Genomic DNA, 15,796 nt, shown 5'->3' on the forward strand with positions numbered 1-15,796 from the left:
ATTGAAAGGGTACAATTCCTAGCATTGCCGTTAATGATATTATAATATCAAAAAACCTTTAACATTTATTTTGAAAGGCGCAAAATAAAATATGAAGCTTTTTTTTCATAAAATTTAAGATACTCTATAAAGAAATCAACATTCAAAGTTAAAGAATATAGATAACGTCCGTATATTAGAGAAAAAGGCAACAACATCGCAACGTTGCTCGATCGCATTGTTGATTCCACGTACACAAGTAATCTTTACCAGTGACGTCGTCAAAAAATATTTGTTTTTAATAGATTATGTTTTAAATTATAAATAATACGAGTAGTACCGTTTATGAACTCTATGCGTTTTTTTAAAGTTAACGAAGCACTTTAAAAGGTAGGTACTTACCTAATAAAAGGCATTTTTATGGAAATTGAATATTTTATAATTACTTTATAGATTTTTTAATAAGTTTGTTAAGATGACATTTCGCAAGATGGCATGAGCTTTTGCCTGCTGTGTTGCCATTTCAAATTTTTAGAAGGTTTTAGGAATGAGAATATTATTAATTTTTTTCTTGCTTTAAAGTTGTTGTTTTTCGCTTAGAATAACATATATTTATTTCTACTTTTTATTTTTAATCCAAAATCTAACATCAATAACTTAAATTAACATTAATATATGTGTTGATATAAAGCTTAAAATTTCCATTTTGAAAATGCGTGTAAACTTGACAATAGAGAATATAAATATGTTTGTAAACAAAACACCCCCTTGTCCCTGTGCACATGTTGAACTCGGACAAAGTCGTTATTTACGCATTCTAGCCACGCAATGTTCTAAGGAATAAATCATTGAAAAATTAATATATACGGTTTTGCTGATGCCAAAACGCAATAAAATAAAACTCAATTACATTTATTTTAATTTAATTACAAGTTTATCTACAGTTTATACAAATCTAAGCAAGATAGAGATGACAGTGAGTCCTTGGCGCACCTTTCTTTTAATGCATGCACGGTATCAGCCCAAAACTGTTTTCCTATTGGAAGATTCTCTGCTGAGGCTGATTTTAAATAACTAAAAATGAGCAAGATATATTGATATAATTGTAATGTAGACCTTTTATGAAAAAATACTTACTACTAGAAAATTGTTTATATCCAATAATTTATGTATTGGATATAAACAATTTTCTTAACTCGCATTGAAGAGAATATATTGTTTATATACCTATTTATTGAATAAAGAATCTAAATATTAAGTAAAAATGAAGTAAAAGTTATATCCCATGTACCCTCTGTATTTCGTTTTCTGTCTGAGAGGAATAATCATTTAGTTACCATAACCGATAAATCCACTTAAATTGTTTAGCATTTATATGTATTTTAAAATAACGCTGAACTAACCTAGCAAATAGGTGTCCATTTTCTGCGCAAGTCAATCCTTTTACCACATCATACTTCTTTTGTGGGTTTACAGTAGCTTGGAATAATTCTACCATCTCATTCATCTCCTCTGTTGAATTATCGCTGTTTACAATACCATGGCAAATAATTACGTCACGGAAATCGGTATCAATGCTAAAAAAATATATTTAAAGATTTTCTTGCTAAAGGTGATATCTATATACCTATCGGTATTGTTTTTAAAGCTCGAATATTGGCCCTTTACATATTCGATTGCGTCACTTTGATTTAATTTACATGCCCAGTGTAAAAGCAAGTTGCGCTTTAAAATTTCAGTGTGACTTAAATTTTTCGAGCTCTGGCCTTGTGGAATTACTAACTGGGATTCAACTAAAGCGAGCACTTCAGTCTGAAAACAATCTACTTCATAACTAGAAACTATATTATTTATTTGTTTTACCTTAATGTATTCTATTTGATCAGTATCTTGAACAGTATCCAAAAGCAGCTCTATTTCATTCAAAAACACGTACCAAGGATGATAATCCGTTTCATATCGAAGATAAGAGCCTACTGAAAGGGCAGTTTCATATGTCCTAAAAAAAAATAATTCCATCTTTAGTGAAAACAGATTTTTTGCTCTTACCCATTATTTACAATTGCGAATGCAAATATATCATCCAAAATCTGAGCCCTGCTCAAAACCGAAATATTTGCATAAGTCAAAGAGTTATTTAGAACATTGATTATTCTTGATACTGATTCTGAATCATATTCCACCCTATAAAAACCTAAAATGCATTAAATTTGAATACCTCATCCATTCACAGTTTATAAATATTTATATACCTCTAGCGTCAGGATTAATAACAGACCATGAGTTAGCGGAACTGGTTAAGGTATAATTAAACGATTTTCCAGGTTCTATCCAAACTGTTTCTACTTTTTCTGGATTGTCTGATGAAACATAAGTAAATGGTATATACCATATTGACTCTTCTGTTGTATTAAACTTATACTAAAACGAATGAAGTTATTAACAAAGGTTCTTTTTCAGTTTTTAATTTTAAAAATCAGTGTTGAGGTAAATATGTGACAAGTTCCTCTATTACAGTCATTACTAAAACAAATAATATATAAATTATTTAATTTATATTACGATAAATATTTATTTATTTCCAAGCTAAAAAATGAAAAAAAAAAATGATAGATAATAGCTAGTCGATAAACAAACATAAATAGTAATAACCAATACTTAATATTAGTTTTTCTGTTAGTTCCATCGTATATTAACCCGGCGTCAGTGTGGTGGGGTATGACATACCCCAGTAAATTTAAATTAAGCGCGATTTTCTAGCACACTGTAGGAGCGCGCCGAGCGCCTTAGTACCTTCCAATTATACTTCAGTCATCCTGTCCCCGCGGCAAAATCAGTGCTCCTGTTGATTCTGTAGCGACCACACGTCTTCAAAGTTGTCTGGGGTATCACATACCCCACCACACAGGTAAATTAATTTTTCAATACTCTGTGAAATTGTTAGTTTTTTTTAGTGGGTGATATTTTAAATGTGTTTTATTGCATTTTTAGTAATGGGTGACTTTGAAGAATAGCAAGAGCGTCTTATTAAGTTATGGCAAGATTTAGACGAAGGAGAAGCGCCAATAGGTTCAGAAAGTGAAGGAGAAGAGGACTACGAAAGCGGAAGTGATCACTGCAGTTATAGCGAGGAAGACGCTATGATAGATGTAAATGATGGAGAGGGAGAAGAAGAAATTAACAACCTAAGCACGACTCAATCAGCACATGTGAAAGAGATCGAAAAGAAAAAACGCAAGAAACAACAACCGAAAATGGAGGTAAGGCGAAACGAAATCTGCACTACATAGGAAAAGATGGGACAAAATGGGCTAAGATATGCTACCCTAGAAATGTAAGGACTCGTAGTGAAAATATTATAACACATTTACCACGTGTTAAAGCTAATGGCAAAAATGCAAAAACACCTTTAGAATGATTTGAGTTATTCATGGATAATGATATGATTAACGATATTGTCAAGTGGACTAATAAAAAACTTGCAGAAAAGTCTAAGTTTTATAATGAAAATCACCAATACGTTGTAAAAGAGACCAGTTTAAATGAAATAAAGGCAGTAATTGATCTTTTGTTTTTAGCAGGGAAATATAAATCGGCAAGATTAAATTTAGATGATCTCTTTTGTTCGGATGGTTCTGGAATAGAAAAATTTCGTAAGACCATGTCATTACAAAGATTCACTATACTTCTTTCTTGTTTGAGATTTGATAATATTGACAATAGAAATGAACGTAAAGCAACTGATAAATTTGCCGCTATTCGGGCAGTCTTTGAGCGCTTTATACAAAACAGTCAAATCAATTACACCACAAGCGAGTATCTAACTATAGATCAAAAGCTAGAAGTAGTTAGGGACGCTGTGCATTTCGGCAATATATGCCTAACAAGCCGGCAAGATACAGCATTAAAATTTTCGCTTTGGTTGATGCAAGAACTCACTATGTTTTGAATATGGAAGTATATGTAGGTGCGCAACCTGAAGGACCCTATACAGTTAGTAATAAACCATTTGATGTCGTAAATAGACTTGTCGCACCAATTTCAGGCTCAGGGAGAAACGTCAAAGAAATTTGAAATTTTAAAAAGACATTGAAATTTCAAAGCTGGTAAACCAATAACACGTCCTACATACCAAAAACACGTCCTACATACCAAACAAACAAAAAATTGTTTTAGTTATGTCCACTTTACATCACACTCTCGATATTGATGCGTCAACCGCAGAAAAGAAAAAGCCTGAAATTATAACTTTTTATAATTTTAGCCAGTGGGGGGGGGGGGGGATGGATGTAGTAGATGAACTCTCTGCGTCCTATGATGTATCCCGTTATAGTAGGCGTTGGCCACTCACTATATTTTATGCTCTATTGAATTGCGCGGGAATTAACTCTTTAGTCATATATAGAGCTAATACTCAAAATGAAATAAAGAGTAGAGTATTTTTGAAAAACCTAGCCTATCAGCTCATTGCTGATTATACTGAAACGCGCTGTCAAAATCCAAGGTTACCAAGGGAACTGCAGAGTAAGATGTTTAAAAGACAACACGAATTTATTAGATCCACCAGGAAAACCCACGGCATTAGATCCACCAGGAAAACCCCAGAGATTTGCAAGAAGATGCACGATTTGTACACGAAGTAATGATCGTAAATCTTTCTTTACTTGTGTAAAATGCTCAAATTTTGTTTGCGTTCAGCATTCTTTTACTATATGTGAGAACTGTCAAAATTGTATATCTGAGTAACATGTTATTTTCTGTTTCATTCTGTACTTATATTTAAGGTTAAATTAATACTGTTTACTCCTAGAAAATATTATTTTGTTGAATATCTTGATTTAGAAAAAATACACTTTGTTTTTGACAATAGGTTCAATTTTTCGTAATAATTTTTTTTTTATTGATGTTACTTTTATTTTATTACTTATTCTTTATCTGATATGATGTATTAATATATATTGCATCCAAAAAATCTACCTAAAACAACTAAATATTTTTAATTTTAAATTAATTTATTTGGGGTATGACATACCCCACCACACTTAAAGAACAGATAAATGTCACCACACTGACGCCAGGTTAACGATATTGGAAACAACGAGAATATCAGCTGTTCTCCATTATTCCGGAATGACACAACTGTATCTGGAGACGCGTGAAAGGTCGAGTCTTCCGGAATCATGGTCAGGCGAGTATACAAGGAGCCGCGTCAGTTGACAGTTGACAGTTCCGTGCAGTGCAATTTGGAATATTGGCGCGATATTTAAATAGTAGTATTAAATACGGTGAAAATTAATATTTCTCGTAGTCGTAAGTCATGGTGTTAAGTAGTGTAAGTGTGTAAATAAATGAGTTGACGTTTCGTGCATCGATTGCTTCAACACACAGCTAAAGAACGGTAAAAGCGCTACAGTATAATTAAAAATCATCGCTTAGGTAAATATTTTTTTTATTGCAAGATATTAAAGAAAAAACATTTTACTATTAGTCCAATCAACGAACTGCTGATATAAAATAAAAAAGTTATCATGGCCTTTTTATTCGGTAAAACAAATACATACATTATTACTCATAATTTATAAATTTATAACTTCGTATAAATAAATTAATACGTCTCGCCATAATCGAGTCACGTCATCATCTCTACGTGTCAATTCACATCACTCATACCAACCTAACAAAACGTAATAACTGCCAACATATGACGTTATAGCTAAAGGCGCGAAATTCAAGTTTTTGAAAGTAAATATTGCAATTACTACAGATCGACGAACTTTTAGAATCAATTAATCACTAATATTATATCACTGATTATGAGTGATAAAGCTATAAATTCATTTATTCAATTCATGAATGGCATAAGAAAATACTTTTAAACACTAAACTTATGATCTTAGTTGACATTTCGATAGAGCATTGTAGTTGATCAGGTAAACAACAATTAAAAACACCTACAACGTAAACTTTAATTTTCAATTTATGACATAATTATTTTCATAACTTTATTTATTGTACAAATAGAATGGAAGAGAAATATATTTTAGCAAAAATCAAGCCAGACTGTCAGCAACAAATCGCTAGAAATGAAAGCATAAAGGAAGAGATGGCCAACGAGAGCTTATTAGAAAAATGTTGGACTGAGGAATATAAGGGAGCAAGCCGAAAATGGCTGATAAGAGATGGCTCAGTGTACACTCCAAAGAAACCTTTGTATTCAACCATGAGAGGATCTTATCAATACCCCAATTTACACGAGGAAAGGGAACTGGAAGCTAAAAATATCGGTAAAAAAAGAGAAATGCTGTTAAAGAAATTTGAGGAGGAGGCTAAAACAGAAATATTAAAACAACTCGAGGAACCGGAAGAGCAACTGGATTACTGTACAGAATACCATGGAAATTTTAAAGCGGATGGATTTACTCCCGATGATAACTATTATAAGAAGAACTTGGACCTAAACAATAAATTTCCACTTTACGCATCTTCGCCTATCTCTTATTACAGTTTCAACCAAACAGAGTGTCCTAATAAGAAAAAGGAATTTTTAAATGGCTTTACAAAGGTAACAGATTTTCGAAATATATTTAGAAGGAATAGTCAATTCAGCACCCCAGTATCACAGTCATTATTTACCTACGACTTATAATTTATTTATTTATTTAAAAATATTTATAAAATATATTTTATTTCTAAGTAGATCAGCATGTATTTTAATGTAAGTATAATGTGTCCCATGGTTGTAATTGCATGGTATTTTCTTACTGTTATTGATAAAGCTTGGCAGTTTTCACGAACTTGTACTTTTTTCATTAAACTGATTTCTTTTAATAAAAGAAGTCAGTCTGATGTCAAAAAATTAAGGATGTATCATTAAAAAAAAGGAAGTTTCGGTCATATATCCAAGAAACGACCTAATTTTAAATCTGACTCCTTCACTGAAGTCGTAAAAAATGTCCTATCAGCTTTAAAATTGAAACTTTTCATTCAAGTTTGAAAAAAGTAACACAAGTTACTCAATACTGCAAGAATCTATCTTTAATAGTAAGGAAGACATCGTGTAATTACAATTAAAATGGAACAAAGTGTACAGAGTACACACTTACCGCATTTATGGTGATAGTAACATTTTCGGATTCGTCACTAGAAAAACTAGTTTTTAAAACTGGATAGCCTGGCTGATATATCCAGGCATGTAAGTATGTCGAGAGATCAGGTTGTTGAGTATCTGTACTGAGCGCACTCTGTAGCTGCTGAATAAAATCTGATGCCCTGACATTACCTAAGGCACTATAAATTAAAGAAATTATTTGAGTTATTGCTAAATATGTAGGTTTAATATTACTGTTCTTGCAAATAGTTTTGAATAGCTTTCTGAAACACGTCATCTCCCAATGTATACCGGATCATTCTTAAAATTGATGCACCTAAAAAGCACTTATTACAAGGCGAAATGCCTCAAAACGTTACAATACCTTTAGCATAAGTTATTTTAGAATACTTGTTTAGACCATCAGTAGCTTCCTGTTCACTATTAACATTTGCATCATCATTAGATAAAGGTATTGTATCAGCACCATCTGCTTCAAGAGCAGTTTGTAAATTTTCAATTACGAATGTTTTATCAAGACCTAAGTCTTCTGATAGCTGAAAAATATTAGATAATATTACTGTCAAATGATTTCAAAAAATATTACCAAGTGACCAAAATAATATTGGAAATACGTGGCGAAACCTTCATTAAGCCATAATTCCGACCACCAGTTTAGGGTAACGTAATCACCAAACCATTGGTGAGACAGCTCATGGGCCATGATTTTTAGTGAGGATTCTAGAGTCTTTTCTGTTGTTTTAGAGCCTTCGTCTATTATTATTTGTTCTCTAAAAATATATAGTTTGATAAATAGTTTGGTTTTGGCTATTTCTAGGCAATATAGAAACTAAATATTTTATATTGCGGAGGGTTGTTGGATGGGGTCAGAAATAAAACAAACCCTGTTTACTTAAATGTCGACATTTCGACTTATATAAATTTTTTTAACAGATTGTACCTAAATGTCATTTTAATTGTGTCGTGGTTTTTGTTTTTTTTATTGTTTTAATTTTTGTACACGTAAAGAACATTTATTTTAATAGTGTTTTTTATGTACTTGGAATTACTTTGTTTGATCTCTGTGATTACTTGAATCCATTTCAGTGTCCTGAGAATGAGTTAATATAAGTCGAAACGTCGACATTTAAGTAAACATGTTTCTGTTTTATTTCTGACCCCACCCAACAACCCTCTGCAATATTGAAGATATTAGGTCACAAACACGAAACTGTAAATATTTTGAAAACATCTTGTCGGACTTGCATTGTCTTATTTATTTAATGTAACACGACGTTTTGGTTGGTAAGTATCTCCAACCTTTATCAAGTGTAAACAGTATACAGTATTAGTTTACACTTGATAACGGTTGGAGATACTTACCAACCGAAACGTCGTGTTACATTAAATAAATAAGACAATGCAAGCCCGACAAGATGTTTTCACTGTACTATTGTCTACCACCTTCAAAAACAGAATGTAAATATTTTATTATAAAATGATTAAGGAGCTCAAGGAATTATTATTTATTATGTATTAACTTACGCAAAGACCACCAACCCCCAGTTTTCCATGGCACCTCCGGGTCCAGGCAAGGCTGCAAAGGTCATTTTAGGATTACCTAAAGATTCATATGGCAATCCAGTCCAGGTGCCTATTAGATCCAGTAGCTTCGGACCATTTTCTATAGATAACAATTGATTACAATTATATTAAATTAAGCAATTTATTAAACACACCCATGGCAACAGAAAGATTTTCCTCAAAAATCTTCTGAGCAAATATCGAAAAACTATGATTTTCATTTTGTGGGCTATAGTATTCGCTCCAAGTATCATTTGGTCCAGCGACTACGGCTAGTAAATATGTAGACATTTTAGGCGTGTCCTTAAAACTGGTACTTTGCAAAAAATGGTTCGTTTGAAATGTACTGGAAAAAACTAAATTTACAAAAATAAAAATAAATTTTCCAGATATTTACTCCAGAGCTTCCATGTTACTAATAACCGTCAAATTCAGGTGATGTTCAACAAAAAGCCTCATTGGTGCTTTAAATGAAGGTTCGTCGAATGAGGGAAATACTTTTCTGAAACTAGTCGGTTCAAATTGAGTGTAGATTACCCAATTGTCTGTATCATTGATAGTAAAATTTTTCTTGATTAACCCGCGTGGTTCATCTGTGGAGTAGTTTGCTCGGTAGTTCATTACTATTGAAGTGGTGTCATTTTCTACAAAAGTATTAATTAAATCACTGAGAATAAAGAATATCGCATAGTTACAATATTATATATACAGCATATACCTAAGTCATTTAAAGGTTTGCGATTATATAACCGATTTACAAGACTTGGTTACCTACAAGCTTGTTTGAAATAAACTTTTATATTCACTGGTATAATATGCAATATTTGTATTTAGTAACATATAAAATAAAATAAAATCTAAAGGCAAGAAGTGCAAATTTCGAGGCTGTCGTTTAGAAGCTTTAGGTGTCAGGGAGGACCTTGGACATGCACCAAAATATAAAGAAATATTATAAACACTTTATTATCATTATCATAGCCTCTCTGGGGATATATACCAAGTTTCCTAAAATATATGCACTTTAAAAACCTCCTCTGAACGCCTTCAACCATTGCCACCCAGATACTTTACTGAAGGAACCAAATAATGGTTCCATATTTCAAGATTAAGCTATCAAAAAGATGAATATTCACTTCAACACTTAGCTCCTCAGTGGTTCCAACAATAAATCCAGAAATATTTTGGGCATTTTCTACTTTAGATAAAATGTGTTTAGAAAATAAAAGAATCGGGTCAAAAATTACTCCTAGCTCCCTATGCTGGGGTACTCTTTGAAGTTGTGCATCATTTGAGGTGTAATTAAAAAATATGGGATTACTATTTACGGTGATAAGCACATTTACTGATAATTAATCTGAAATTATTGAACTCGCATCAGCTCACAACATCATAAAATGAATCTTCCCTCACTAAATCTGAAGGAAACACTTGAAATCGTCAGCAAACAATAATCTCCTTGAAAGTCAGACCGTTGACAGCAGCCAAAAGCAAAAGTGGTCTAAAGATTGGAGCAGTCCTTTTAAATATACATGACTTGGAACATTTAATTTCAACATATTGAAATCTACAACTGAGATATAACTGAATTAGGCAGGTAATAGAAGCAGATACATCTAAGCCTGACAAAGATTTTAGGATTGTACATACACTGTCTCACTCTATCAAATGCCATTCCATCAACAGCTCTATGGACATATTGACAGAATAAGGTAAGATAAGTGAATGTTGTTTTTTTAATAAAAGCATAAGAAGTAATACGACCAGCTATTTCATTAAATGGGTGCTCAAAGATAATCAATTAATAAACTCATACTAATAATTGGGCGATAGTTCTTAATTTCATCTCTAGAGCAAGATTTGTAGGTATAGGATTTATTTTGGTAATTTTCCACCTATTTGGATAAATTGAAATCCGGAGAATAATATAAAAAAAAAATCCAACGGCTTCACCAAATTATCATGGTAAAATTTTTCAATACTTGGTGAAAAGATACTAGCTGGAATTCCATCTGGACCAATAGCCTTGTTCCCTATGATTTTGTTGATGGGCATTTGTGAGGTACTGCGTTTTTTCTTTAGTTTTTAACTAAAAAATAGAAAAGGTCTCGTTTGAGTGTTTTTGTGAACTATTATGACTGATGTACTATAAATACTTACTGTTTCTTCTTCATTTCTTGCTGATATATTAGTATTATTAGATACATCCTGGCTCCTAACGTTTTCAATTTCCATGGTATTCTGCGATGTGCATGGTTTTTCAAAAGCTATTAGGAATTTCATTTCATTGAAATACCAGCATGTTTGCTCAACTACATCACTTGTACCTACTCCACTACTTTTTGAATCATTAATTTTTTTCAGTTCTTTCCTGAAATTGGTTGATGATCGTAATGAATTTAGTCTACTGATTAATTGTTTCCTATCAGCTTCTGGGTAATTCTCCCTATATTTCCGCAACAATGTTTCATACTGCTCATTTTTTTTATCCCTGTTATTATAGTCTTTGCTTTTTATATTCCACAAAGCTGGCAAAGAATGGTAAACTTCTATTACTTCTAGTATCAGTTTTTGTTTTTCGTCTTTTGCCTTTAAACCTATATTTATTTGTTTTTGTGACAAATATAAAAACAAAAAACTGCAATTTTCATGAAATAAATGTGCAATATTGTCCACACACGATACAATAAAGTACCAATGCACAATAAAAATCAAACTCTTTTTGATTGACACAACCTCTCAATATAAATCATAAACGGTCAATATTATTGTATAATATGAATTATTGCGCAAAAATATTGGTCGTATGTGGGCCGCTTTACGATGGTAAAAACTTGTGCGCTTTGTGCCACAACATAGAAAAAAGGCGATTCAAGCTAATCTTTTCACAAGTAAATACTGATGGTGTCATAACATCATGATACTATCATCATAAAGATAGAATAGAAACTTGTTCTATGGTTAATATTCTAAGGTTATCATTAATATACACGGACTTGCTACCACCTCTTGAGGACCTGAATAAATTCTGTCCCCAAATGTCATTTCCTCCATGATATCTTCCGAATCTCTCAAGGATTTCACAAAGGTCCAAAATATTTTGGGATTTGTTCATAACGCAGATTTCACGTCTCTTAGATAGTTGATGTAGGCAACTTTAATTTTAGTTTTAACAGAAGCTCTTGTAAAATGACGGCTGGATGTTCAGTAGAAAGATCTGGATTTTCTTGATTTAAGATGAAGTTTATGCTTAAGCTTAATAACTTTGATAATCTTAGTGGTACAGTACACTGAGTATTTTCTATTTTTTTGAGATACTGATTTATTAAAATATTTCATAAAGTGTAGAATAGAAAGTGTCAGTGTCGATATTAACATCAGTACATGGTCCCAATTCTGGGAGGCAAATGTATATTATCACATCAGTAAAAAGTTAGCCTTTCTAACGTTGCATCTGATAGTTGAGGTAACTTGTAATGTCTAGGACGTTCTTTACCTTTAAAGAAAACACCTAAACACGGATGGTGAGATATATCTGAAAGTCATCAGCATAAGGCTGTATGTATTTTGGCTTATCTAAAGTGTGTATATCTGTTACATATACTGAAAAAAAAGAAATGGCCCTGATACAGATCTCTGCACTAATACTAAAAACCGAAACTACCGCCTAACCTAATAAGTTAGTTTAGATAAAAGATTTTCTCAATAATAGTATCAAAAACCTTACCTAACTTTAACCCATTAACAAATTTTACAAAAGATAAAGGACTACTAAAGTGTTGTTGAAAGCTCGACTAGCAATCAAGAATGACGGGTATTGATTTAAAAAAAATCATTGCTCCGCCACTTAATATATTCAATGCTCAAAGGCTGATACCTGAAGCTTTTTGAATATACCTAATTTACATACTGTTTTATACTGAGATTAATTTATACTAAGTAACGAATAAAATAGTAAAGCATCTAAATAAATATGGGATGCTCTGGTACCCAATAGTAGTGGTGACGCGGTGGAAAATTGAAATCTCCAAAAGGGTCTGGAACTTTCCCTTTCTCGTTTTTTATATTCAATATTATACTTACCAAACATATCATACATACAACTCACACCCATAAGTTGAGTAACGTTATTGGATTCTGCTAAATGGCAAATAAAAGTAACCGTGTATGCCTCTAGTTCCAAGCTGGTAAGATTGACGTATTCTGGATTCACACTAAATGTGAAGTCGTACGTATCTTCTTCTAAAATTTTAATAGAAAAATGATAACAACAGGATAAAGCAAATATGATTTAGCAAATAACAAAAAAATAGCAATATTTGATTAAAGCATCACAGAAAAACGATGTATCAATTTTTTATAAAATATTTCGTCAAATTATATGATTAATATTTCGCAATCTTAACAGTAAATTATGAAACAATTAAACTGATATAACCGCAGTTAGACTAGGCACTAATGAGAAAAATTTCTGTAAATATTATAGAGGGCTATAGCGATTATCTTATTACCGATTTTCCTAATGAACGTCTGTATACACTTTAATAATAGAGCCGATATCACCTAATCAGGATTCAGGACCATAAAAGAAACACAAAAACAATAGAAATAAGGTGACATTAAGAAACTTACTACATTTTAGAAAGTAGTATATTTCATAGACATCTATCTATGCTATAGTAATTTCTCTAGATAAAAAATAATTTCAGTACCAGTTTTAATAGGAATGACATACCTGGTGCGTCGCCGAGCGGAACATAGGAAATCCCATGTAAATTTTAAGGGGGTCAATTATTGGCTTCCCTGTACATTTTACAGAAAAAATGTAACATAACTTTTTGAAGAGCCCAATCTGGCAAACCCTTATGCAAAGTTTCAAAAAATTTTAATAATCGAATCTTGAATTATTCAATTAAATGTAATTGCAAAATTACCAAATTTTTTTTTCCTATGTTCCGCTCGGCGACGCACCACCCGGTATAATGATTAATAATCCATGAAAAATCAAGAATTTCAAAATAACGACTGACTTGTAGATTAGAGATATAGCTGAGCATCATTTCCTAAATATTTCTTAGAATGATTTTAATTCATTTCGGTGGTCAGCATATATCTTTTAGTTATGAGTTGTTAACGTCAGAGTACTATATTTTAATGTAAGCAAATGAAATTCTGTAGAAAATTATTAAAAAAGGAAAGTTCTTATGCTATATTAGGCCTTAATTCCTTATTTCCATATTTGTTTTTACGTAAAACTAGTTTTAAATAGTGGTCCATTACTCCCGATTGCGTGTGTGTCCTACCTGTAACATTCATAACAATCCAACTCTGAGCATGATAAGTATCCAATTCAGGTTTGGTTAAATCCAATGTTAGGTAATATTCAACAGGGTAAGTATTCGTTGGAAGTCTATAGTTGCTTAAATTAAATCCTCGAACGCCCAGTAGATTCGTTACTGAGATTACTAGTAGAGGTAAAACGTACCCCTTCATGGCTAAAATGCTGGATTGCAAGATTAATTTTTATTAGAAATTAATTTTATTCAGAAATATTAATCTTACCGTTTTAGAATCTTTAATCTTGGAATAAATTTGACCAAATGAAAAAATTAAACTGATACAATATATCGATATCATTTATTTAAATATATCACTTATCTAAGCATCATATCAACTGGAATTAGATACTTAAAACTATATGTTTTGTTGAGATATGATAAATAATAAGAGTGGTAATTGAACTTTATTATGTATATATTTTGGTATGTTCATAAAGGATCTTGTCTACTTAAGGTACGAGTATCAAATGTTTTTTGGTCAAGCTTGCTTTAATTCCACACTCACACCACACGAACTTTAACAATGAACTTCTATGCAGAGATGTACTTAATAAATCTTAATAACGTCTATGTATAATAGCTGTGACACTTCATATTGAGTTGAATCTATCTTTGTTTACAGTAAATCCATGGCCACTATTGTGTAACAAGCGGGATATAGAGTTCAGAGCAAGACAAAACCAGGAGGAACTCAATGAGTTTCCTTGATATATCCCTCGTCTAGTAGATCTGTCATCATTTTGTCAGTAGTAGTTGGGTCTTTCACTTATTTATCAACTCTGGAAGTAAATTAATAATGATTGGAGTTACTTAATAAATTTTTAAGGTCTTGAGCAATCAATAATGGGGAACTGAATCGAACGCTTTCTGATAATCGATAAAAGCACTGTATAGCCGTAGGTTCGTCATCTGCTTGTAAACTTTTTGTTGTGAGTACTTTATAAATTGTGGGTATAAAGGTAGGTGATCAGACTATAGTGTAAATTATTATTATTAGTAGTATTTTTCATGAATTATCTAATCTAAATTTAAGTTACAAAACAGTGACAATATATTTTTAATTAAAATTACGTTACTAAAAAAAATTAATGTTTTACCAGATTTAAAATTCTATGTTTATGTTAAAGGTTAAACGAAGCTACACCTATCTATGTAATTTATGACCGTCTTTTATGGCTTAATTGTAGATTTTACAAGCATGTTACCATACATATGAAGAAGAATCCGATATTCATAAATAATTTTATTATTGCAAATATTAATTTGCAAAACTACAATCTAAAATTAGAAAACATAAATTTTTATTGCCGCCATAAACATGGGTCAATAAAAATCAACCGTAAGTTTTTGGTAAAAGCGCATTCTTTTAAATTTTTTTTAACTACTAATGGCACACATTTTTTTTGATGCCATTGCCAAATGATATTGCAAAGCCATAAAGAAATTAGCTTAACCATTAAATGGTTTAATGCTGTAGCTATAAAAACTATTGTATACATTTTGTTTTAATCCGATATAACTAATTTAAATTATATGTTCAAAAATTCAATACAATCATTATGCGGCCTAATATTAATCCCTTCTAAGTTCTTTCTCCAAATGTTGAATTATGACCTCAATTATGCCTCAAATGTAATTTTTATTTTTTATTTATTTTTTACCAAACATTGTCTAACAGGAAATTCCTAATAATAAGACAACATATGCTTAACAAATGAAAAGTAATTATACATAACTAATAAACTAAAAAAAACGAAATACTTAGTATTAAAATAATTAATAATATAGTACTAAATAATTAGTACCTATA

General features: G+C 31.4%; 1 protein-coding gene across 1 annotated transcript; it reads right to left on the reverse strand.

Annotated features, from left to right (window-relative positions):
• Window positions 1-875: 875 nt before the first annotated feature.
• Window positions 876-14,329, reverse strand: LOC126739977 (membrane alanyl aminopeptidase-like). The gene is made up of 16 exons (XM_050445821.1): window positions 14,210-14,329; window positions 13,951-14,150; window positions 12,731-12,889; window positions 9,048-9,294; window positions 8,806-8,996; window positions 8,612-8,750; window positions 7,674-7,857; window positions 7,452-7,623; window positions 7,322-7,403; window positions 7,083-7,266; window positions 2,232-2,400; window positions 2,029-2,173; window positions 1,843-1,978; window positions 1,607-1,791; window positions 1,383-1,556; window positions 876-1,053 (listed from the first exon to the last, which is right to left on the reverse strand). The coding sequence occupies exons 2-16, from the start codon at window positions 14,138-14,140 to the stop codon at window positions 918-920; spliced, it is 2,493 nt and encodes an 830-aa protein (XP_050301778.1). The 5' UTR covers window positions 14,141-14,150; window positions 14,210-14,329; the 3' UTR covers window positions 876-917.
• Window positions 14,330-15,796: the final 1,467 nt, after the last annotated feature.

This window comes from Anthonomus grandis, chromosome 8, assembly GCF_022605725.1.
Source record: "Anthonomus grandis grandis chromosome 8, icAntGran1.3, whole genome shotgun sequence".
Taxonomy (NCBI): Eukaryota; Metazoa; Arthropoda; class Insecta; order Coleoptera; family Curculionidae; genus Anthonomus; species Anthonomus grandis.

What these genes read in the sequence shown, in the direction of transcription:
- LOC126739977 (XM_050445821.1), bottom strand. Translation starts at nt 14,140, where the DNA reads ATGAAGGGGTACGTTTTACCTCTACTAGTAATCTCAGTAACGAATCTA. An exon ending in TATTAATCCTGACGCTAGAG is followed by an intron (nt 2,174 to 2,231) that starts GTATATAAATAT and finishes AATGCATTTTAG; the next exon opens with GTTTTTATAGGGTGGAATAT. An exon ending in TTCGCAATTGTAAATAATGG is followed by an intron (nt 1,979 to 2,028) that starts GTAAGAGCAAAA and finishes ATTTTTTTTTAG; the next exon opens with GACATATGAAACTGCCCTTT.